Genomic DNA, 26,108 nt, shown 5'->3' with positions numbered 1-26,108 from the left:
GAGTATTAAATCAAGTTACAGAAGAATACTTACTGGATAATTCAACTTTAAATATTATGAAAACAAATAATAAATGATTTAAGAACTATGTATCTTCAAAAATATTAATTAACGCAATGAAAAAATTTAAAACATGAAATATAGACAGTAAAATGTTGACAGTACTTATATTTGTGTCTAAGGTAATGGATGATTTTCACTTTCTTCTTTTGTTTGCCTCTGACTTTTGCAATAAAGAAAACTAATAGTAAACTAAAAGAAGATATAACATATTCAATGCATGTAACAGACAAAGAATTAATACCCAATATATATAACAAACTACAAATCAAGAAAAGGCAAACAATATCTAATATTATTGAGCACATCATTTGTTACTCTCCATGATAAATGCTGTACATTATTATCTTATTTAATCTTTCCAAGAACTCTCTGCAGTGTACACTATGTTCTCTCCATTACCAGATGAGGAAACTGAAACACAGAGCAGTGATGTAACTTGCCCATCACCACTGAGTTAGTAAAGGGAAGGTAGGGCTGGGATTAAAGCACAGAAGTCCATCTAAGGATGATAAATAGTGATGGATGGACACTTGACTTGGGATGGTGAACACACAATACAGTGTGCAGGTGATGTATGATAGACTCGTACACCTGAAACTGTATAATTTTGTTACCCAGTGTCACCCCCAATAAATTCATTAAAAAAAAAAAGAACACAGGAGTATGACTTCAGAACTGACCACACTCACTTCATAATACTACAAACAATCTCATGAAAAGATGTGAATTTTACTAGCAAGTAGGGAATCATAAATGAAACAAAAAGCAATGTTCCACTTTCCATCTGTGAAATACGTAAGAACGTTAAGATGTTTGAGGTACATGAAAAACATCAAGTGTTGATGGGAATGAAAGGTGTAGATGGGTATGTACACCTTTGGGTAGTAGATGTGTATCTACTACTTGGAAAAACAATTTAGGAGTGTGTGGTAAACTTAAATACTTCGATTCCGTAATATGCAACATAAATCCTGGAAAAATACTTCTATACAGAGAAATGTCCAAAGACATTACTGCAGAATCATTTAAAAGTAAAGAATGAGAGGAAACGAATGTTCAATAGCAGTTAAATGAAATGTGTATTCCAACGCTTGTCAAAGGGAACATGCTAGGCCTATACTTATCAAGTAGGTAGATGTCAGAAACATGATGTTGACATCATGTTAGCATTAAAAATTAAATTTATACAGGAACAATTCTATATATTGTTCATTCGTATGATTGTGTGTACCCAAAGCTGAAAAATACACTGAATAAACTTCACTTTAATCATAGTGATGGATTCAGAGGACTTGAGAATATTCAAAGAACATTTCAATCTTCTCTGTAATGATTTAATCCTTTAAAAAAAGACTAAACATAGCAAAACACTTGTATTAGTAAGTGTTCATTTTGGATGTGGAAAAATGGAGTCTTTGTTATATTATCTTCCATAATCTCTAGGTGTCTGTCTCTTCTGAGGAGAGAGAGACATATGCATTTAATATATATAATGATACTCAGATATACATATAAACACATATATTTTTATTTATGAAATATATATTTATTTTCTCAAAATCAAAGTGAGATTTAAAATGTAAAACCAGGACAAAGACACTTTCACAAGTTGAGTCCTGACCAGATTAATTATTAGCTCTATTGTTATACAGCTATGTCTAAAATAATCGTAGCTTAGATTTTAGAGCATCTAATGCAAAGGGCGATGTTAAATATTGTTTGTAAGTGCACGGCTCTCTCTCTGCACAATCTACCTACTCTTTATGTCATTTCCATCCCTAAGTCCCTTACACTGTGGAAGAGCACGTGTACATGTTAAACATTTGGCTGTGATGACATTGCACTGACATGAATTTTACAAAATTGAGGAAAGAATCCAGGAAAAGCAATAAAGCAATGACCTTGAGCCATAAGGCAGGATATAGTCTTTGCAGAAAAACTCCTTTGCTTTCAATACTTAACTGAGTCATTGGGTGGTAGCAGCTGAAAATTTCCCTACCCATGGGGAGACCTTCATTTTCAGGGGGCCACACCCTCCTTCAGTGGCTCACAACCCCAAGAAGGTGCAAGTTGATGCAAACTGATGTATTTTTATGAAGCCACATGAGACCCATCAAGTCTGCTCATGACTCAGGACAACTCTGAAACATCCTGAGTCATTGAGCTGTCCCTCTGCCACCAAGTACCTTTAGAAAGGCCCCCTTTACATCCTTGTTCTGGAGGCCGTAGATGATGGGGTTGAGGAAGGCAGAGACAACATTGTAGAACAGGGCCAACTCCTTGTCCCGCTCTGGGTTGTACCAGGAGCCAGGCCCCATGTACATGATCATGGCCGGCCCATAGAACATGGTGACCACAGTGACATGGGAAATACACGTAGAGAACGCCTTGAACCTCCCCTGGGATGAGCGGATCCTCAAGATGGAGGCAAAGATTCGGACATAAGAGGCCAGGATGAGGGAGAGTGGCACCAAAAGCAGGATGAAACCCAAGATGAAATTCAACTGGTCGTTGAAGGAGGTGTCTGCACAGGCCAACTTCAGGACAGCAGGGGCCTCACACAAGAAGTGGTTTATCTTGTAGGGACCACAATATGGCAGACGCATGGTGAAGACAGTGCAGATAAGAGCCCCAGCTATGCTAATGGACCCACAGACTGTGACCATCTTGACACAAATGGCCCGGCTCATGAGTTGGGTATAGTGGAGGGGAAAGCAAATGGCTACGTACCTGTCATAGGCCATAATGGCATAGAGGACACACTCAGCAATGCCCAGGACCAAGAAGATGAACATCTGGGCTACACAAGCTCCCCAGGAGATCGTTGTCCTTGGACACATCATATTAACCAACATCTGGGGCATAGTGGTGGTGACATAGCTCATGTCCACCAAGGAGAGGATACTGAGAAAGAAGTACATGGGTGTGTGGAGATGTGAATCCAGGTAGATCAGGGTGATGATGAGTCCATTACGCAGAAGCGTAATGAGGTAGAGAAGGAGGAAGAAAGTGAACAGGGCCATTCTGACCTGTGACTCACTGGAGAAGCCAAGGAGAATGAACTCAGACACAGAGCTGTGGTTCTTTTTGCCAAGGCTCTGCATGGTGACTGCTTACTAAAGACAAACAGGACTTCCGTGTTCTGTCCTTGGCCCTTGTGGGAGGGAGGACAGAATTGACAGAAGTTGAGTCCCACACACAGTACCTTGCACAGAAAGTTGCTCAGATGGGGACAAAATTTTGTTGAGTTGGGTGAAAATGGAAAGGAAGCTAGGGCAGCACTGGCACTGGGAAATGAGTCAGAAGATCTGGAGTCACACCTGTAATAGAATATAGGCTGTCTGACGGCCCACAGGCCCTTCTCTGGACACCCCTCTCAGCCAGAGAAAGCAAGGCATCTGGTAGTCGTGTTTGTAGCAGGGCACCCAGCCAACCCCTGGCACCTCTCAAATTCTACCAAGGGTGTACACTTATCCCAACTGGAAGACAAGTCTTCGCTGAGGATTTAAAATGATGACACTGTAAGCCTGTGTCAGTGGGCTTTGGGCGCCGGAGATACTCTCAATTCAGAGCTGCTGTGGGGGTCACACAAAATCCCAGGGGAGCTCAAGCTGTAGAGAAGAACAGGGAGACATTGCACTGATGAAGGAAGAGCAGACAAACTGAGAAGCAAAGAAGAGACCTCACAGCCCTGAGCAGCAGAGAGGGTGACTGCTTCCCAACATGCTACCTGCAGCTCTTCCTGAACGTCCCACAGTTGTCCCTTTCCCAGCTATGCGACCTTGGGCAAGTCCCTTCACCCCCATTGGCCTCAGTCTCCCCATCTGTTGGATTGAGGTGAAACATGTACAGCACAGAGCAATGGCAAGGAGCATATGAGATACTGTATGGCAAGACATTTTGCAGATGTGTGTGTGTGTATATATGAACACTAGACAAGTAAACGGGGTTAGTGTAAGTGGAACACGTCTGGAAATCAGAAGAGCAGGGGGCTGCTTCTGACCCAGCCCGGATTTTGCTGTGTGATCTTGGATAACTTTGTGGGTAACCCTCTGTGAACTTTGAAGCCCCATTTCAAAGTGAAGCTGTGGGACTCGACCATTCCAAAGGACCCTTCCGGCTCTGCTATTCTCTGATACCAGGGATGCCAGGCTGGACACCTGTAATTGCACCAGTTGCCATGAGCACCATGGGGAGCTGAGCTGTCTGCTGAACAGGATTGTGTTGGTAGGAGATTCCTTTTGGAGCTGGAGACGTGAGACCAGAGCATAGGAAAGTACAGAGAGTACAGATTCAGGTGTCAACACACCTGAGTCTTGCAACCTTTTTACCTACTGCCCAGTCACTTAGCCTCTCAGAGTCTAGTGTTTGTCATCTGTAATACCTCCTCCACAGTGGAGAGTGCATGAAAAATACGTGGTTTATCAAAAATCCTCAATAAATGGTAGCAATTTGGGTAATAGGAAGATGAGTGGAAGGAAGAGGGGAAGGAGGGGTGAGGAGCCATCGTGGCATTTTCTGATGTTCCAGAGGACAGGGGTGAAAACATGACTTTGGGAACTGATTGCTGCAGGATGATGGTGAAGGTCGGGAGGATGGAAAAGTTGTCCCAGGCTGTATGGGCAAAGGAGGGTGGTGTGATATTTTTGTGCTGAGCTTCAGAGAACATCAATAATTGGATGAAGGAGAAAAATGTCCCAGATCAGAAGTGCTAGCGAAGGGAAGAGGAGAACTAGGGATGCTCAGAGTTTTAGATGTTGATAGGAGAGACTCTGAAGGAGTAAGTGCTGCTCAGCAGTGCAACTGGCAAACCCTGAAGCCAGGACGATAAGGGCTGCTCACACCCTTCCATCCACCAGTTCACACCCCAACCCTGGACATTTTCAGTGGCTTCCCTCCCTGGCGCACCCACCAGCAGGTACCATTTCATCTCTCATGCCCTTTCCCTTGCCTCCTTAGACTGGAATTTAAGGTATTTCTAACAACTTTTCAAGTCTGTGGGACTCCCCAGGACCTCTGAGACTGCTGAACCATGACGCTAACAGCACGATCACAGGAAGGTCCCAGTCTGGGCATCTGGGCTGGGCTCTCTCTGAGCCAAAGACCTTCCAACCCACCTGACTCTCAGTGTCTCCCACTTAGGCCATGCAGATGTCCAACTCCCTTCCCTCAAGGATTTATCTGGTTGAATGCCTTCCATAATCCTTCTGCTTCTGCACATCCCACTAATCAAGGCGTGCAGCTCGGGGTTTCCTCACTACCCACAAGCCTAGTCTTGTTGATTTCATGTGTTACCCTCCCAGACACCTGGGAGGCAGAGGCTGCTGTCTCATTTAGATCTCTCCCCAGGATCTAGTAGGGATGGGCAGACTGCTTGTGGACCTCTGGTCCAGTACTAGTTTTCTCTGCTATAGCACCAAATTCTGTTCTGCCTTCCACCAAGCTAGTATGTCGCAGGACCAGGCTTCACTCCTGGGTCTCTGGCTGCATAGACCTGCCAGGCCCTTAACCACTGTGCCTACTGCCTCTCTCAAAGGCAACCATGAAAAAACAACTAAGACAAAACCTCGCACCAGGAAAATATCATATTCATATATCCACCCTCCTCTCTCCATCTGCCCTCGCCTCCCTGACCCTTCTCAGCCTCTGTAGTTCTGGTAGAGAAGAAGGGAGCAGATGCCTCATCAGGGGCCCAGCAGGGGTGGGAGGGTGCTCCTGAGAAGGGCATGTGCAAGTCTGGAAAGGGTGCTGGAGATCCCACTCCTGTTCAGTGAGGGCAGTTGCACCCTTCTCCCCATTCCCAGTGAGTGGGGGAGACTAGGGTGGGGTCCTTTGTCCGTTCCTGAGGATGCCAGGGAAGGAAACTCTCCCAGTCCTTCCCTCAGTCCCACCTACAAATGAACAGCACCCTGTTCTTCTGCTTGACTCACCTCTTTTACTTCTGTGGCAGCATCAGCCTGGTTTCCTTTCATCTTGGGTGATGCAGTAGACAGCAGAGTCCCCCTGCTCCTTAGCACAGTGGCCCTACAGGGGAGATCTGCCCCTCTCCTAAGAGGGAGGGTAGGGCTTCCAGCTGGCAGACCAGTGACACTCTTCTATCAGAATGGGGTTGGAGAGTGGATTTCTAATCCTTGAAAAGCCCCGAGGATTCCCTGTCCATGTTGCTAAATGCAGCACAGGGCCTCTGGGAAGATGAAAGACACAGCCAGGAAATTAATGACCTCAAGATATTTCAGGTGTGGCCCCTGGAGCAAATGAGCTGGGCATCCTTGTGAAGTTTCCATTTGGGGACTGAAGTTTCTTGCCACTGTGACACAGAGGAAGGAGGAGTCCTATGTCTGAGCTGCCATCTCTGTGTGACACAGTGATAATGCTAAGATGTGCTTTGTTTCCTTTCAAAGCACTTGTGTGTGTCTTCTGTGTCCTTAGGCATTTTATCCATGGCTGTGCACCAGGTAGGTAAAACTACAGCCTGACCGTAGATGATATAAATGCGGCCAATACTTACCAGCATCCTCAGAACTACCATTTATCGAAACCTATTATCCAAGGGCGCACCTCTCGTTGTGGTAAAAATGCCACTAAACCTATTACTATAGCAGTAACTACCAACTCTTGAACAATTACTCTTATCGGATGCTATGCCAGCACAGCTCAACATGTAATTAGCCTCACGACAAGGTCAGTAAGGAATCTGATACATCAGGAGGCACAGAGTGTTTCAGAGAATTAAGTGGCTTGTTCCCACCAGGTAACACGTACACTGTCATCTGAATTTGAACCTAGATCTGTCAGGTTGCAAATCGTTCTACTGCAGCATCCCTATGGCCAAGGTGCAGTACTGGTTTGCAGGGTGGGGAGAGTCAGGATGGGGAGCGTCTATAAGCCTGGATGTAGGAGCCAGGTGGACAAATGTACAGGTGGGCAGATGTACAGTCATCCTCAGACCCATTTGAAGGACATTGCCCCAACTAAGTACTCCTTGAGTCCTTCTGGAATTCCAAGACAGAAAGGCAGGAGACTGGCTCAGCCTCATTAACTGCTGCTGGGCAGAGCTCACTGGTAGAGCCTGCCTCATGCGTGGGAGGCACTGGCCAACTGTGAGAGACAGTCCAGTCCAGCAAGGAAGAATTTAATTTCTGAAGGTGTGGTGACAAAGGTCAAGTCCAAGGCAAGATGAAGTTCAGTTTGGGCACTGGGGAACTTAAGGCCAATGGGGAATGCTTTCACCTTGGTATAGGTCAGTGCTGAGAAATCCAGGTCAAGTGATACTATGGGTCGAAGGGTGTCTGTGTGCAGGAATAGGGCCTGGACCACTAGAGGGGACCTGAGGCTAGAACTGGGTGAGTCCTGGTAACTGGGAGGGGTCCTGGGAACAGCAAGTCATCTTAAAGGACAGGTACTCAAGGCAAAGTCCCAGAAGTCCTGTTAGCTGAGCTGGAGCATGAAGTTGAAGGAGCCAGCAGCTGAGCAGGACTGGATGCTCTTCCAGAGCATGGGACTGCAACTGCTCCTGTCCCTGGACATGTAACACACTCACTCAGGCAACTCAGATTTTTAGGGTGACAAGTATGAGCCACAGTGATTGGCCCACCTGTGGGGAGATAGTAGGACAGCCAAGGATGGGATTGGGTAGGGTGATCTCATATCCTACTTCTCAGGGAACAGTTCTGCTTTGTTCCTGTTGTAGATTCATTAACTCCTAAATTGTTTTAAATACTCCCCTTCACTCTCCAAATGTGCCTGAGTTTGGACATTACATGGTCTCCTGGATATGGGGGCTGTGAGCTGGGTAACTACCTGAGCGGGGGCAGCCCTACCCAAGGCACAGGAAGTAGATGTTGCACAGTCTAGTCATGGATTTTGATGTATTTTCCCTCTTCATCCTTTGTCGGTTCTCTGCATCTTTCCCTTCCCCAGGCTTAGGTTCTGAAACCCTCAAGACACAGAGCCAGTGTTTCTTCTGCAATACAGGAAAAAAAAAATAAAACAAGGCCAGAGAGAGAGGTGGTTGAATGCTCGTTCTAACCACCTCCTTGCTATATGATCTTGAGCAAATCACTTGTCCTCTCTGAGCCTAATGTTCATACTTAGAACAGAAAACAATGCTTCCAAGGTGGAGAAGGTGCACGTGAGGAGCTTAGCACACGTCCTGGTATCTGTGCTGGAAGGGGCTCAGTCAGTGGTAGGCCCTACACTGGCAGCAGTAAGTGAGCAGTGTTCAGGGTCAGTCTAGGTGTCCTCTGGGAGGGGGCAGGGGAGAGAACACTGTACAGCAGGGGCCACAGCCCCCATGCCTGGATCCACAGTGGAGGGCTCCTTCCCAGCCACACATGTGTCAGGCAAGTGAGAGGGAACATGCTAAAAAAGGGTGACCCTCTTGAATCTGGCATCCTGGGGACCTGAAGCAGAGGTTTCATGTTCAACAGGGGACTGCACATCTATAAATAAATGAAGAGGGTCATGGAGTTGGTCTAAGAGTGCCCTGCCAGCTGCTGAGTAGTTATCTCATTCCATTGTGATCTGGGTTCAAATCCCAGTCTGGTCTCTACTAGAAATTCAAGCAACCTGCCTAAGCCTCAGTTTCTTAAACTGTAAAATTTGGACAATAATACGAACTTCACATGGTTGTTCTGAGGATTAAGTGAGGTGAAGTATGTCAGCACATGACGCCATGAACATAGCATGTGCTCAAGAAATGGGAGAAGTCATCGCCTTCGCCAGCTGCATCACCACCACCCTCTGAGGTCACATGCTGGGAAGTGGCCCAGGTGGGGCTGGAGCCCAGACCCGAGTCCCTCTGAAGCCTGTTTTCATCCCAGCACGCTTCCCTGCCTCCCAACTCAGTTTATGTTCACCTAACAGTTGCACGTGCTGTACTAACCTTTCATACATGTAGCTGGATTCAATTTGTGAAACTATCGTTGAGAATTTCTGCCATTGTGTCCATGAGGGACATGGGCCTGCAGTTTCCTTTGCTTGTAATATCTTCACTTTTTAAGTCAGAGGGGTGCTGTCCCCCCGGACTGAGCTGGGAGCTTCTCCCTCTACCTAAAGTTTTTAGTACAGACTTGCAAGCAGTTCTTCCTCACAGGGTTGCTGGAATACACAAGTGAATCCCTCTAGATCTGGAGTTTTCTTTTTTAAAGTATTTTATTGTTATGCTATTACAGTTGTTCCAGCTGTCCCCACTTTGCTCTCCTGTGCACAGCGTACCCCCTGGAGTTCTCTTTGTGGAAAGGTTCTAATTCCACATTCAGGTTGAAAAAGAAATATATGGCTAGTCAAATAACCTCTTCCTTTTTTAAGTGATGTCTTTAGTGAATTCAAATGTTTTATCTAAGTTATCCGATTTATTGGAATTAAGTTATTTATAAAAATCCTCTATTATCCTTCTAATAACTCCCCCCACCCCCTCCTCTGGTGGTTCCCCACACACAAGCGGCACAGGTCAGTGCTCAGTGTGGACATGGGCCGACCTGCTCTGATCTCAGGGCTCTTCCTCTCTGTGCAGCGCTTTTCTCCCGAGCTTCGCTCTGGGCGCCCCAGCCAGCTTGTCCTCTGTCAGCACAGGCTGCGGGCACAGAATACCGTGCACTGGGTGGTTTAAACAACAAACATTTATTTCTCAGAGTTTTGGAGGCTGGAAGTCTCAGATCAGCATAAAAAGCTTACCATAGAATATCAACGTTTTGAAAAGACAGAATATTTATTCCATTAGGATTTTCCTGCTGAAAACAAAACCCAGCCAACGGCGGTTTACATATGCAGACATTTCTGTTTTTCGCAGAACAAGCAGTCTTGAGACAAGCAGCGACGTGGGTCAGCTCACAGCTGCGTTATGTAGGTGGGAGCACCCCTGTGCTCTCTGAGCTGTTCTGCTCACGGTCTCCAGATGGCTTGCTCAAGTCCAGACATGACATCTTTATTTGTGGTAAGAGAAAGGGGACTTGGGAGAAGAGGTTGTATCACGGTTACTCTCTCCCTTTGTTAAGAAAATAAATATTTTCACAAAACTCTTCAGCTGAGGTTTCATTTTGTCTCACAGAATGGGACCAGGTCCCATGACTGGCTTAGCTGGACAGGTTCTGGGTAAGAGAGACGTGGAAGTGTCCTTGGGACTCCGAGGGTTCAGCATCGACGGCCCCCAAACAAACATTGTTGGTAGGAACATGGTCATATCAGCAAAAAGCGGGAAATGAATACTCACCCAACTAGCATGTGTCACATTAAAATTGTATGTAAAGTATCTCATCAGTGAGGTGAGGGAAGATGTCACTTCTGTTAGGTACAGAAAAAAATTAGAGAGAAATATAAGGAAGTTTTCTTTGTTGTGTGGAAGGAACTAAAGGGTAACTGCATTCTTTTTCTTCCTTCCTGTCTGTATGAATTTTCTCCGACGAGCATGGATTACTTCACTTAGGACACATGGCAGACTCTAACAGGAATTGCCCCGTGGATCAAAGAACCCGCAGTGGAGGGGTCCCCAGACTGACAGTCAGGGTTCTCTGTGTCTCTCTCAGACTCTGCCACCCTGCAGCTGAGGTAGAGGACTCATGAACAACTCAACTCCCACAAAGGCTGGAGTCCAACTTGAGGGGGTCAGAGAAGTTGAGGGGAGCCCATGCCCAGGCTAGAGACTTGGGTGGGTAGAGACTTGGGTAGTGCTAGCTTCTCACCACCCCCCACTGCAGACAGAGTGTGTTGGAGGCACTTTACAGCCAGGCAGAGCTAGCCTGGGATCTCAGCTGCCTGGAGCAGCTGCGTGACCTTGGACAAGTCTTTTGCCTGTGAACATTAGTGTCCTCACCTGGGAAGTGGAAATAATGTGCCTCTTTCACAGAGTAGTTGGAGAATTAAATGACTTGGTGCCAAGCTGGGCACATAGAAGGTGCACAACAAATGCTGGTCCCTTTCCCCTTTTCCTTCCTTATCCCTGGAAGAATGTGTATCTATCCGAAGCCCCGGAAGAGCCTGCTGCCTTCAAAAGTTGTGCCCTGAGCTCTAACTGTGTGAGCCGCCACCTCCCCTCCACAGTGGCTCTGTTCTTCCCGCCTGAGAGGCTGCCCGCCTCTGTTCTGGCCTGGGTTGGATCATGCACTGGGTTCCGCACCAGGCAGAAGCACAGCCTGCATGGCCTGGCAAAACTGTGTTCAGGATCCCATCTCTGCACAGCCTGATTAAGGCTCCAAGTTTCCATTACTATATCCATAAAATAGGGATAATAGTGGTATAGGTATTTAGTATAAATATCTGGTCCATAATGACTGCTCAGAATAAAACAAACAAGCCCAATGGTAAGTGGTGTTATGACATAGGGAACACAGCCCCATTTTACAGTGAGGAAGCTCAGGCTCTGGGAAGCTAAGTGACTTCACCAGGTTGCAGTGACTATGTGTCTGTCTGATGACACACTGCTGGGTCCCCTGTGCACACTTGCTTCCCCAGAGGTTGCTCTTGCTGAGGTAAGGGCAAGGCTGTCCCCGAGCTATCAGTGGGAGGTGTCTGCTGGGGCTGCAGTCTGGCATTAAAAATACTGGGTGAGGGGGGACCAGCCTAGGGAAGATGCATAGGAGCAGGGTATGAGGGCTTATCAGGAGGAGAGACGGTGACTCAGAGAACCCCACATACCCTCATGAGGAAAAGTTGGGCAAGTGAGAGGTACTGCCTTGTCACAAAGCCTGGGGATTCTGGGGAGAGAAGAGAGTGTGGTTAGAGATGGAAGGGTACAGAGACAGATATGGGGCAGAGGGTGGCTTTAGAGGACACACCATTGGTGTCAGATAGGACAAGCACTTGCTTTTAGGTCAGTACAAGAAAGATTGGGAGGGAAAGACCAGGGTTGGGGGTGCAGGGCTGGGGCAGGCTCCTACTCTGAAGCAGCCTCTGCCTGCAGGGTTTAAGGAGCTTGCATGTTCAGGCAACAATGCACAGTGTGCTCTGGCAGGAGTGGGTGAGTGAAGGTGGCAGCTGCCCCAGCCCACTCACCCGGGGGCCCCTGAGGGGCAACACCTGCTCCGTGGGGCCAGGCTCCAGGCTCGTCTCTGACCTGTCTTCAGTTTCCATCCCTTTCCAGGCTAGTGGCACCCTTTCCTGCCTCTCTGGTCCTCTGTGTCTCCTTGGCTGCCCATCTGTGTCTGTTGATTCTTCCTGCTGTGACTCTGTGTCTCTATTCTGCCCAGTCTGCGTCTCTGTCTGTACTCTAGTGCATCTTTGCTGCCCATAGATGGGAACCTGCCACCTCAGACCCTGGTTACACCAGCTCTGTACTCCTTTCTCAGGATCTCCAGACCCCCCGGGGTTTTGTGGCTCACCTCATTGGCAGGCCCCCTGGCCTGGCAGACCTCTGGCTCTCACAGGAGGGTACCCCTGGGTATCCTCATGCCCAGAGCCAGAGTTCTCTCCTCTTTGTGGGCAGCACTGAGGGTTCCAGGGACTGCGGGACAAGGCACCAGGAGGACATGGGAAAGACCAGCTCTGGCAGCACCCTCCTGGACTCTGACCTTCCCCTCATGCAGCTTGCTGGGAAGAAGTAAGGCATAGTGTGGAGGGCAGAGGGGAACATGAGGCCTCAGGGAGGGTCAGCATATGGATGAGTCTCTGTGCACAGAGTGGGCACCAGCAGCCTGGCATCACTGCCCCCTTACGCCTGCTTGGCCTGGTGCGTTGCCTGCCCCAGCTTCATTCATGTTGTATTTTGGCCATGATTTCTGCTTCTCCTCCTGCTCTTTCCCTTCACATTCTACCCTGGAGGAGGCAGGAAATGAGAGAGCAAGTGAGCAAGTAAGTGGGGGGGGAGAAGGAGGACCTGTTTTCAGGCAGGTCAGGCGCACCACATTCTGGTCGTGGATGCTCAGACAGAGTCACCTGGTGGTTATGAGCACAGGCTCTGCAGTTGGCTGTGGGTGTGTCCCTGGACAGGTTGTGTGACCGCTTTCCTTAACTGTAAAATGGGTGTAGAACTGATGCCCACCTCACAGGTGGCTCTGTGCAGAGCACATGTGCAGCCTGCAGGCAATCAGGCACAGCTTCTCCTGTCTCCTGTGACAGGTGTCTGTTCTGATTGAAGGTGCCCATAATTATTGTTTAATCTTTCAATTATCACACCAGTTATGGGATGAAATAAAATAATGCATGTAAAGCACATGTCATGGTGCTTGGCACAGAGTCCGCTGTCACAACATATAATATATTGATTTATTAAAATCATTATATTTTTAGGTAAAAGTATATAATATTATGAAATTGTTGAATTACTGTATTATTGAAAATAATATTCTATATTATTACTTATTAGCTTGGATAGGAGTGGAAACAAATGCTAGAGAGATTCACCATACTTGTTACCAACTCTCTCAATCCTCCTCCCTCAACCAGCTTGTGCTCTGATTTCTCCTGGGGACGGGTGACCTCCAGACACATGTTATTTTCTCCTGATGACTGAGGAAAAGGAAGGAAAAGTGTAGGGAAACAGACAATTTCTATACTCTTTTCATTCTCCTTCCTCCTGGTCTGTAGCTCATTCAGCAAGCATTTATTGGGTCTTACTATGTGCCAGGCTCTGTATTAAGTAATGGGAAACAATAAAATTATGTATGTTGAAGCCAAGCTGCTCAGTGGGATATGTTTGACCCGTGGAATTTCCAAGTTAACATGGGCCTGCTGCCTTGAGCTAAGACAGAGTCCAAGGAGCTGACCAGTTAGGAGCCTAGAGAGTGGGTCCAAGTCTCAACTCTGTGATGAACTCCCATGGAGACCTGGGATCCATCTTCTTCCTACATCTCCTCTCTGCATGTGGCACCTCGGGTCACTCTCATGCTCTCTGTGTCAGCCCTTGCAGCAGCCAAAGATTTCTCTAAAGTGTCTGGCCTGCCTTGGAGTCTGATGACCAAAACTGGGTCGGGCTTTAAGGAGCACAGCCAGGGTATTGCTCTAACTCTCTTAGACTTTCCCCTTTAGGTAAGGGAGACATTGCAGGATTGAAGAAGTGGCCCCATCAAATGTTCGTTTTAGAAAGGGTGCTCTGCAAACCAGTGCATAAAAGGGGCTGAGCAAAGATGCATCTGGAGGACTGAGATGAACTCCAAGTGAGGGAGAGGTACCAGTGTCTGAACCAGACAGTGGCAGTGAGATTAGTGGGGGATGGATGGACGGAAGAGGCAGTTTGGAGGTGGTGGCAATGGGGACAGACAGGATGTCGGGGAATGAGTACGGAGATGAGGAGATTTTCCCAAGTTTCTGAGTGGCATGACTGCATTGATCTTAGCGATGCCATCAGTTTCTGCCAACCCAAGATTCTTTGCCCTCGTGATTTCTCTTTCCCTTTTGAGAATCAAGGCCAGAAAACACTTCAGTAAATTGCGGATTCAGACTGGTGGAGTTCTGGTTAGCTATGGTTTTGCTGCTCATGGGAAACCCTGCAGGAGCCGCACATGAGTGAAATTCAATTTCTCCCACATATTCCCTGAGCCCCCGTTTCTCCATCTGTGAGATGGAGACAATGATCCCCACCCTATACTTCTCAAAGAGTCCTCATGAGACTCAAAGAGAGAATGAATGTCAAGGTATACTGTAGGGTACAGGCCAAAAGTAGATTGCCTTATTTTTAGCCCAACTGGAGGCACAGAGGTCAGGCTAATCATGGTGGGTAATGATGTCACCCTTTGTTTGCCCTCACATGGGGACTCTCTGGTTCCTAGCCCTGAGAGTCAGGCAATTTCTTTCCTAGTGAAGAGTGTTTTACTCACAGGAGTGTTAGGGGAAGGATGATGGGGACCCAGAGGTTCAGGGAGCCCGAGTTTCTCACCAGAGGTTCTGGTTGCAGAACAGCATCCTTGGGCACATGATGCTGATTTATAGAGAGTTTGTTCCACTTGCCTTCAGCCTTCACATATGGCTCAGTCAGGTTAACTATCCATTAACACCAGACTCTTAAAGAGCAAGCCCATTCATTGGCTGTATGTAAAAGAATGAAAAGTGAGAAGTGACAGCTTGTTTTCTGACTCTTGGACCCCAGGTAGAAGATTCTCATGTCTTTGAAATTATTCTTCTCAAGAAGAATGTGGCTTGCAAGGCATGTGATTGTATTTCTGTTCTATGGGGGAGGAACCTGAAGCCTAAAAAGTGTGCTAATAGCCCAAGGTGGCATAGCAGGGGAAACCAGAGCCAGGACTCCAGCAGAACCCACTGTGTCTAAACACCATGCCCTTCCATGCTGCTATGTGCTTCCTCTCCCTTCAAGACCACCTCGCCAAACACCATTGTTCTTTATGCAGAAATGAAGGCCAGCCTGGAGAGACAGTGCAACCTACAAAGGCCCTTTGGTGAAAGGTAGGAATTTAACAAAAACAGTTATCTGCCAGCCAGCTGAAAGTTGTGGGGTAATCTCTTAGAAAATCCTAGAAAAATACCTGGCATATGGGAGGTTCAAAGTGTGTTCAGTTCTTTGGCCAAAGTCAGGAAATCATCTGATGTATTCAATGTAAACGCATGATTGCCCTGGCTGAATGGCTCACTTGGTAGGAGCATGGTCCCATACACCAAAAGGTCATGGGTTTGGTTCCCAGTCAGGGCACATATCTAGTTTGCAGGTTTGATCCCCAGTTCAGGGCAGGTATAGGAGGCAACTGATCAATGTTTTTCACATCATTGTTTCTCTCTCTCTCTCTGTCTCTCAAATCAATAAATATATCCTCATGTGAGGATTAAAAAAAATAAGTAAATATAGGCATGGGTTCTTGAGAAGACTCATTCATGCTGTTCCAAAGGAGAACAAGCAGACTGCAGAACAAGTAGGTTCCGTCTAAAAAATTGGTGCCAGGAAAGGAATAACACTGACAGCACCAAGATCACTCTCATTCTCTAAGTACTGATGATACACATGACATCTCTCCAGTGAGCCTGTCCTCTCCCCATTTTGCAGGAAGAAAGAAGGCTTGGGGAGCTTCAGTTGAGAAAGAGCTAAGGGTCAGTAACAGGCTAAGAGAGTAAATTAAATGCTGGGAGGAGCAACAGAATGTAGGCATCTGGGAGGGTGAAATGTGTGAGCATCCTATAGGATGTGGTATTTCCCAGAATCTTAGCTGGCATACTTTGGACCTGAATCCCAGTCCTGTGCATGGAGAGCCATCCAGAAATGCAATTAACATTTATTAGGCATCTACCACATGGTAGGCCTTCTGTGTGATGCTTTTCATGCCCAAACATCACCCAATCCTTGCAGCAAACTTGTAACAAAGTGACAATTATTCTCATTTTGTACTTGAGGAAGTAGTCTACAAGGGTTATGAGGCCAGGTAAAGGGCTCTCTCAAGGTCATTTACTCAGGCAATTATAGAACCAAGATTCGGAACTCAGCATTGCTTCTAACACAGCATGACCTGTGATGGTGTGGGTGGGTGGTCAGGGAGGTGTCCTGAGCTGGGGCACACTGAGGGTAAAATTAGAGTGGAAACAGAAATTGATATCTTCAACAGGAAGGAAGAGGTTCTCTCACTAAAATTTGCCCAATTTCATGGAGTATGTACACCCATATTTATCTGTAAACAGTTGGTAGTCTAACTCAGGAGAAGAGGATGCTAAGGGAAAGTACAGACCAGCTAGTACAATGCTTTCATGTCACAGCTGAGGAAACTGAGGCTGAGATGGGTAATTACTGGTGGGTCAGAGGCAGAACCTGGACCACATGGGAAAGCCCCTTCCTCCTCATAAGATTCCTGTGAATGGTGACAGTGCACAAGAGCAGGTGAAATGGGCTGTCATGTTGAGGGGCAGATGGTGTTTCATCATAACTGGACACTGACCACCACCACAACCCCATCAGTAGCCCTCACTCTGTGGCATAGTTTAGCTAGTCCTCTGTCAGAATTGGTGTCTTTCTTTTTCATTTAGAAGCAGAACACAATGCAAGAGCCCAACCAGTCCTATGTGACTGAGTTCATCCTTCTGGGCTTCTCCTTCAGTCCCAGGACCATGCCTCTGCTCTTCTCAGCCTTCCTGATGACCTACCTGCTGAGTATTCTGGGCAACAGCATGATCAGTATCCTCATCTGCCTGGATTCGCACCTCCACACGCCCATGTACTTCTTTATTGGCATCCTTTCCCTGCTGGATCTGGGCTACACCACCACAACTGTGCCCCAGATGTTGGCACATATGGCCAGCCAGAGGAAGACCATCTCTTTTGCCAGCTGTGTGGCCCAAATGTACATTTTCTTGGTGCTAGGCATCACTGAGTCCTGGCTGTTTGCCATCATGTCTATAGACAGGTACGTGGCCATTTGCCACCCACTGAGGTACAAGGTCATCATGAGCCCACTGTTGTGTGGGGCGATGGTCATTTTCTGTGGACTCTGGGGTGTCACCTCTGCTCTTGTCTACACTGTGTTTGCCATGCGTCTGCCCTACTGTGGCCCCAACCAGATCAACCACTTCTTCTGTGAAGTCCCAGCAATCTTAAAACTGGCTTGTGAAGACACCTCAGTCAATGACCGAGTAGACTTCATTCTCGGCTTTAGTTCCACCCTGGTTCCATTTTTCCTTATCCTTGTCGTTTATGTCAACATCTTCATTGCCATCTTGAGGATCCGTTCAGCCCAGGGGCGGCTGAAGGCCTTCTCTACCTGTGCCTCCCATATCACTGTGGTCACCATGTTCTGCGTGCCAGTCTTGGTCATGTACATGAGGCCTGGCTCTGAGGCCTCCCCAGAGGAAGACAAAAAGTTGGCCCTGTTCTACAACGTCATCTCTGCTTTCCTCAACCCCATCATCTATAGCCTCCGCAATAAAGATGTGAAGGGGGCATTCCTCAAGGTGACAGGCTGGGGCAGAGCCCCAGAATGAGGCCCTGGGAGGCTAGCTGGGGGACAGAGAAACAAGACTCATGATGCACAATCAATGCACCAGCACTCATTCACATAACTCAGGAGCACCAGAGCACACACCCCCTCAGCCCCACTCTCAACACTACACTGGTCCTGGGGGACAGCCCATGGTTTGGCTGACAGGTGAATACCATGAAATGTCTCCTAGGCACATCAGTCTTGCAGTTGCCTTTATTCCAGAATCTTTGTAGTTAACAAAAGAAGGGACACTTCTGTCAACTTAGTAGTTAACAAAAGAAGAGCCATTAGAATCACTTATTGAGACTGAGGGAGTGGGTTTTGTGGTATGCCCTGTGTCTGAATTGAGAAAGGTTCATTACCATCTTAATATGGCATACATGGTATTAGCAATTACCAATGGCAAATGTTCGTTGATGCTACTGTATGGCAGGCCTAAAGCTAGGTCCTGTGGATGCAGGCATGGATAACCCAAGTCCCATTGTAGTGAGTGAGAGATGAGTACTGAAAGAAAGATGCCTAAGATACTAAGCGTGCAGCTGGTAGCACCCTGAAGGAGTTGACAGGGTAGTTGGCTTGGCTTCACAGATGAGTCCATGTTTCTGCTGGGTGTTGGAATAATGAGTACAAATTTGATAATTGGAGAAAAGGGCAGAGAGTGGAGGTAGGGTGGGGTTGGATTTCAGACAGAGGAGATGGATGTTGAAAGCCAAGAGCCCTGGAGATTCTGTAGAACGAGCGGGATGGCTGGGACACAGGCCCTGGCAGGGGAGCGTGGATGTGACAGGAAGGGTCTGGCACACTGTGTTGAGGAGCATAGGGTTTCCCCCTCTAGACAATTATTTTTCAAGAACTGTTACAAACTCCAGCTCTATGAAACATTCTGTGATGAAAACATTCCTTGTCCAGAAACACTGATCTCTTCACGCTTCACAGTGAACAGTAGTATATTAAAGACTCTGAGAAGTTTAAGAGTAATAAGCAAATAGATAAATGAACAATTAAAAGCAAGGATAATACCTATGCTAATTCTGTTTAACCCAATATTTACCAAAACTTGTTGGAACACAGAACTCTTTCTTCCTTGAACATTAATTTTTGGAAGAAAGTAATATTTTCTAAAAATGTATTTGGGAAGTGCTATGGCATGCATGAATGGATTTGAGGGGGGAAATAAAAATATGAAGTGACTAAAGTATACCTCAAATATCACCCTTCCGAGTTAATCATTCTTAATATCTTTGTGTATGGTTTACCTTATGTATCATTTGACACATTGAGGTCATGTAGAAATACTGTTCTACAGCATTTCACGTGACCTCTATGTCTCTTACCTACTTACATTTTCTATAATTTTGTTTCCCTGTGCTTCAGTTTGTATACTTCCTTTTGACCTGATTTCCAGTTTACTAAGTTTTCATTCAGTTGTGTTTAATCTGCTGTGAAATCCAGAAATAAATTCTTAATTTTAATGATTATATTTTTGGTTCTAAAATGTGAATTTTTTCTTTTTTAGTTTCCAAGTCTCCATCTTATTATTTATCACAATTATTTTAAAGTCTGTATCTGATAGCTCCAATATCTAGATTTTCTGTAGGTCCATTTTATTGCCTCTTTTTTCTCTTAATTTTGAGTAAATATTTATTTTTCTGTTTGCCTAGTAATTTTTTTTTGAATTCCAGACACTGTGTATATAAAACTTGGAGAGATAATTTGAGGCTCTGGATAAGTCTGGATTCCTTCAAGTAGATTTACTTTTGCCAGAAGGCAGACAGTTTAAGCAGTAGATCTAATCACCTCTTGGGTCTCAACTCCAAACACCATCACATTGGGGATTTAGGTTTCAACATATGAATTGGGGAGGGAGGGTGGGAAACAAGCAATCCAAAACAGATTGATTCTTAGGAAGAGAATATTTTCATTGTCTCAGTGTCTATGGCCAAATTTCTTCCACAAAGCAAGTAGAACATTAAAAAGTGATTCATTCTATATTTTAAAAGGTCATTGTGAGGCACACAGAGATTAGAAAGAACAAGACCAAGTTTATGGCCCAAATAACAGATGACAGTTTTAGTAAGATTAGAGAAGAAAATACAGACTTCAGAGATTAGAGAGGGCTAGAGATTTGCAGGGCTGAGCTCCTAGAAACCTTCACATCAGGTTTTCCTAGTTGAGAAAATTTAACAAATTCTGACTATCTAGAAAGGCTTATTTAAGGACACTTGCAAGCAACCTGTGCTGTGTTCTAGGAGTCTCGGGCATGCACCACTTGCACCCCACGCATAGGGAGCCTCACTGTGGCATGCTGGTAGCTGGGATCATGGTCCCAGAACTCAGTGGCCATCCCTCCCAGGTTTTCCAAATCCCTTTCAGTAACAATTATGATGGCTATAACAATATTAGCTAACATTCATGGAGCTGCTATTATATTCCATGCCCTGTGCTAAAAGCTTTGCATAATTAACTCAAAACTCACTTAATTCTCACAACCGCCTTATGAAAGAGATTGAATTATTAGTCTACTAGGAAACCGAAGTTCAAAACAATGAAGGATTTATTTAAGATAATATGGAAGGTATGTGGAAATTATTTGTAGAAAGTCTTTATTATTCTGGATAAAAGTCTTTTGTTATATTTTTATATTTTTGAACATTTTATGTCAGACTTGTCTTTTCATTTTTAATTGTGTTTTTGATGAGTAAAATTTTAAAATTCTGATGGAATCCAATTTATTAACTTTTTATTTTGTGGAAAAGCATGTTATGGATTGAAGTTCTATAATACATATAGGATTATTCAGATTATTTATTCTCATGCCTATTTTGGTATATTGTAATTTTCAAGGAATTTGTCCATCTTACCTGTTGAATTTATTGGCATAAAGTTGGTCATAATATACCTTCATTATTATTTTTAAATCTGTAAGACTTATATGATATCTCCTATTTCCTCCTGATATTGATCATTAGTGTTTTCTCTCATTTTTCTCCATCAACCAGCTAGAGATTTGCCCATTTTACCCAACTTTTCAAAGATCAGCTTTGGTTTCATTGATTTTTCTTTTCTTTATTATTTGTCCATTTCCATCTATTTGACTTTTTTAGTTTATTTAGGTGAAAATACTTTTAAATGATCTTTCTTCTCTCCAAATATAAGTACTTTTTAAAAATATATTTATTGATTATGCTATTACAGTTGTCCCATTTCCACCCCCTCACTCCACTCCATCCTGCCCACCCCCTCCCTCCCACATTCCCCCCCAATAGTTCATGTCCATGGGTCATACTTATAAGTTCTTTGGCTTCTACATTTCCTACACTATTCTTACCCTCCCCCTGTCTATTTTCCACCTATCATCTATGCTACTTATTCTCTGTACCTTTCCCCCCCTCTCCCCCTCCCACTCCCCTATTGACAACCCTAGATGTGATCTCCATCTCTATAGTTCTGTTCCTGTTCTAGTTGTTTGCCTAGTTTGCTCTTGTTTTTGTTTTAGGTGTGGTCGTTAATAACTGTGAGTTTGCTGTCATTTTTACTGTTCTTATTTTTTATCTTCTTTTTCTTAGGTAACTCCCTTTAACATTTCATATAATAAGGGCTTGGTGATGATGAACTCCTTTAACTTGACCTTATCTGAGAAGCACTTTATCTTCCCTTCCATTCTAAATGATAGCTTTGCTGGATACAGTAATCTTGGATGTAGGTCCTTGCCTTTCATGACTTGGAATACCTCTTGCCAGCCCCTTCTTGCCTGTAAGGTCTCTTTGGAGAAATCAGCTGACAGTCTTATGGGAAGTCCTTTGTAGGTAACTGTCTCCTTTTCTCTTGCTGCTTCTAAGATTCTCTCCTGTTTAATCTTAGGTAATGTAATTATGATGTGCCTTGGTGTGTTCCTCCTTGGGTCCAGCTTCTTTGGGACTCTCTGAGCTTCCTGGACTTCCTAGAAGTCTATTTCCTTTGCCAGATTAGGGAAGTTCTCCTTCATTATTTGTTCAAATAAGTTTTCAATTTTTTGTTCTTCCTCTTCTCCTTCTGGCACCCCTATAATTCGGATGTTGGAACCTTTCAAGATGTCCTGGAGGTTCCTAAGCCTCTCCTCATTTTTCCGAATTCTTGTTTCTTCATTCTTTTCTGGTTGGATGTTTCTTTCTTCCTTCTGGTCCACACCGTTGATCTGAGTCCCAGTTTCCTTCGCATCACTATTGGTTCCCTGTACATTTTCCTTTGTTTCTCTTAGCATAGGCTTCATTTTTTCATCTGTTTTTGAACAGATTCAACCAATTCTGTGAGCATCTTGATAACCAGTGTTTTGAACTGTGTATCCAATAGGTTGGCTATCTCTTCCTTGTTTAGTTGTATTTTTTCTGGAGCTTTGAAGTGTTCTGTCATTTGGGCCTTTTTTTTTTTTTTTGGTCTTGGCCTGGCTGTTAATTAAAGGGTGGAGCCTTAGGTGTTCCTGGGGGGCGGGGTAACGCTGGTCGCTGCCCTGTGAAGCATCACGTGGGGGAGGGGCCAAGAGGGAGCAATGGCGCCTGCTCCCCTCTCCACCAGATTTCAGTCTTTCACTCCACTACCCACAATCAAACTGGGCCCCTCTTGTGCTGGTTCCCAAGTGGGTGGGCTTGTGCACGCCCTAGGCCCCTGTGAGTCTCTCCAACGACCTCTCCCGTGAGGCTGGGAGTCTCTCCTGCTGCTGCCCCAACCCCCACAGGCTCTTTCAATCAGAGATTTGAGGCTTTATTTCCCCTCGCTGGAGCCCTGGGTTGTGTGGTCTGCCTTGCTTCCTGCCATTTGTCCGGTTTATCTGTGCGCGAATGTGGGGCTGCGGGGTGCTACCTGCTGCTCTGCCTGCCCCGCTCTCCGCCACTCTGAGTCCAGCCCTCTAGGTTTATCTGTGCAAACGTGGGGCCACAGGGTCTGCCAGTGGTCAGACTGCCTGCCCCATTCATCCCACACTCCACCAGTCTCGGTCCCCTACGGCAACGCGAGTCCTCTCTGCCCCGGCTGCCCGTCTCTGCCCCTCCTACTGGTCTGGATGAATGTTTATTTTTTATTTCCTTGGTGTCGGACTTCCTTGCTGTTTGATTTTCTGTCAGTTCTGGTTGTGCGAGGAGGCGCAGTGTGTCCACCTACGCCGCCATCTTGGTTCTCCAAATATAAGTACTTAAAGCTATAAATTTCCTCCTAAGCACTGCCTTACCTACACTCAAAGAGTTTAATATGTTATCAGTTAAAAATATTTTGATTTCCTTTATGATTTCCTCTTTAATATGTGTGTTATTTAGAAATGTGTTGTTTAACTTTTGTTACTTGGAGCTTTCCTTGGCACTACTTGGTGCTTTTGTTGATTCTGAATTTAATTGTGTTGTATTCAAATGACATGCTCTAAGATTTCAATCTTTTGAAGTTTTATGGCTCAGTATACAGCCTATATTGGTAAACATTCCATATGCACTCGAAATGATGCTGTTAATGTCTATAATGATTAATAAATACCAATTAGATCGAGAAGATTGTCATTGTTGTTCAGATCTTTATTTTAATCATCTTTGTCTAATTATCCTATCAAATATTATGAGAAGAGTGTTACAGTTACCACTACGATTGAAATTGTCCAGTTTTCACTTTAATTCTGTCAGTTTTTACTTCATGTATTAGGTACATGTACAGTTACATTATATACTGTATACTTCAGATGTGTGTGTTTTACTGTGTGGAAATTTCATCTCACTAATACTTACAACAATATGGATAGGACTCAGGGCCAAAAACAGTGGCACAGAAAAGAAAACCTATGAAAAATATGATTTGGGAGATGACTGAAATAAAAATAAAATTGTATAAAGACTGCTTCAATTTGATAGTTGAGATTGTCCCCCAGCCTATTACAAGAATTAATATCAAGACCTAAGAATGATTTGGTGTGTGGGCAGAGATATAACATCAAACACCTTCAAATGGTGGGAGAGCTTGCTGATGTAGTATCATTTGCTTTTTCTTTTTAATATAAATTAAAGGTTTATTACAAAATGCAAAGTGTTAGTTTCTCATTGTCAGTGGTTCAAGAAAACAATGCCATGAGCCCTGGGTGAGGCTAGGGATGAAAAGCTAGGCTCAGTGCCCTGGCTGGTGTGGCTCAGTGGATTGAGCACCAGCCTGCAAACCTGTTCAATTCCCAGCCAGGGCACATGCCTGGGTTGTGGACCAGGTCCCCTCTTGGGGGTGCACAAGAGGCAACCAGTCCATGTTTCTCACACACACTCATGTTTCTCTCCCTTTCTTTCTCCCTCCTTTCCCCTGTCTCTAAGACTAAATAAACAGAGTCTTAAAAAAAAAAAAGAAAAGCTAGGCTCAGGAGCACACAGACAGGCACTGGTTCACAATCTCCAGCAAGCTGGTGTTCTCCAGGGAAGCTGCCACCCGCTCCTTATCTGCAAGTTGCTTGTTCACTGCATACTCTGAGGCAAGGGTCCCTGGTGTAATGTGCACGTCTATCTTGAAACACTGGGGAAGAGATCACAGAAGCTTGACTTTGATGGACAGACCAATAAGAGTAGCCACGCTACAGAGAGGAATGGTGGCTGTGAAGGTCATGGCCACTGTACTCTCCAGGTCACTCACCTGTGCCTGAATTTGCTCTGCTACATTCAAGTCTTCAAGTATCAGTGGCTGCTCGGGGTCATTGATGGAGTGAGTCAGATCAAAGATCTTGCACATCTAGATATAAATAAAAATTACTCACTAAAAGCAACTGAAGCCTTGGGGACAGAGTGGGGATTTCTAGATTGATGTCCAACATCAAAGAAAAGGAATATGAGTAATAGGGGCAAAGAGATATAGATGGAAGGAAATTCTAAAGTCCTATGCCATTAAGCAAAGTTTATTTCAATTTTACTTGAATATTGGGATTTAGTATAGTAAATGTTAGTTCTTTATAATGTTAAAACCAATGAACATACATTTGTAGTCAACTGCTTACTATCTCAGAGGCTCAAACTGAACATGTCCAAGAGGAAACTTATTACCATTCACTTCAAATCTGTTTCCTTCATAAGTTTCCCATTTCAATAAATGGTACTACCATTCACCCAACAGACCAAAGCAACTATGCTCCGCATCCAATTAGTTACCACGAAACCCCATTAATTATCTCCAATCCGTCCCCTTCTTCCCATCCCCATTATACCTACCTAAACAATACCTAGTTATCTCTTACTTGGATTTTTTAAAGACTCCAAATGGCTTTCTTCCTTCCAGTCTTATGAGCCAAACTGGCTGCCAATATTTCAAAAACACTAAAATGACCATCCAATGGTATGCTGTTAAATATTTAACAATCAGCTTTTGGGAAAATAAAAGGCTATGATTCAGTGTATTTTTGCCAATGTCTTTGGTGTAAATACTCCCACCATGATTGTTTTCACGTTCTGATGTGATATCACTGAACACAGAGATGGAAGGAGATAAGCACAATTGACTCTCATAAGTCAGCTCCAAAATGCCACTAAACCATGAATAATAAATTTCAATAAATCTTAGGTGCCCTCAGGATATACTATAAACCCTCAGGATATACTATAAACCTTTTGTAGGCTGGCCTACAAAACCCTCAATGATCTGGTCCTGATAATTTCTCTAGCTTCATCTCCCATCTTTTGCTGACCCCACTCCTATCCAGTACTTTGCTTAATACTTACTTTGTGCTTTAGTCAGTAAGGGCAAAGATGGGAAGAGACCCTCCTGGACCCCAGAAAGGAGAGCTCAAAGTGGGTGGGGCTGGCACAGAAATGGGAAGAGGCCAAAGGCAGGTTTGCCAGCAGCTCAGGCTTCAGTGGGATATACCATTCACTGCAGAGGTGAGACAACATCACATGATGGGATCAGAATATCTGACTCGGTGTTAGTTCTGTCTGTGTGACTTTTCACAGTTATTTCAAGACACTAGGGCTCACTTTCTCCACCTCTAAAATGTGAGTTTGGGAATCAATACCTAAGAGCTTTCTAATTCTGACATTTTTTTCCTATGAAGGACCTAAGTAAAGTTCAAAGAAGACCAGCAAAGAGCTAAAACTTGGGTCCTGGTTTTGAACTCCTCACTGTACTCACTTAGGGTCTCCAAAAGGGAGGCTCAAGTTAAAGGACCAATTTCCACCACCCAATGTAGTTCTACTTCCCCAAAGTCTTACATTTCATTTTGGGGAACAT

General features: G+C 45.0%; 2 protein-coding genes across 6 annotated transcripts; one reads left to right on the top strand and one right to left on the bottom strand.

Moving 5' to 3' along the window:
• Positions 1-1,485: 1,485 nt before the first annotated feature.
• Positions 1,486-6,124, bottom strand: LOC128780480 (olfactory receptor 2G3). The gene is made up of 2 exons (XM_053920685.1): positions 5,994-6,124; positions 1,486-3,383 (listed from the first exon to the last, which is right to left on the bottom strand). The coding sequence occupies exon 2, from the start codon at positions 3,165-3,167 to the stop codon at positions 2,220-2,222; it is 948 nt and encodes a 315-aa protein (XP_053776660.1). The 5' UTR covers positions 3,168-3,383; positions 5,994-6,124; the 3' UTR covers positions 1,486-2,219.
• A 5,527-nt stretch (positions 6,125-11,651) lies between these two features.
• LOC128779160 (olfactory receptor 6N1) lies at positions 11,652-18,038 on the top strand. Of its 5 annotated transcripts, none has more exons than XM_053920783.2 (3): positions 11,652-11,724; positions 15,080-15,393; positions 16,960-18,038. In XM_053920783.2, the coding sequence occupies exon 3, from the start codon at positions 16,966-16,968 to the stop codon at positions 17,902-17,904; it is 939 nt and encodes a 312-aa protein (XP_053776758.1). In that variant the 5' UTR covers positions 11,652-11,724; positions 15,080-15,393; positions 16,960-16,965; the 3' UTR covers positions 17,905-18,038. The 5 variants fall into 5 exon arrangements, with proteins under 5 accessions (XP_053776758.1, XP_053776756.1, XP_053776755.1 ...); XM_053920781.2 differs by having other exon boundaries at positions 16,957-18,038; XM_053920780.2 differs by having other exon boundaries at positions 16,954-18,038.
• Positions 18,039-26,108: the final 8,070 nt, after the last annotated feature.

Source organism: Desmodus rotundus, chromosome 3 (genome assembly GCF_022682495.2).
Source record: "Desmodus rotundus isolate HL8 chromosome 3, HLdesRot8A.1, whole genome shotgun sequence".
Lineage (NCBI taxonomy): Eukaryota > Metazoa > Chordata > Mammalia > Chiroptera > Phyllostomidae > Desmodus > Desmodus rotundus.
Note: the sequence above shows the minus strand (reverse complement) of the source record. Positions and strands in the feature narration are given on the sequence as shown.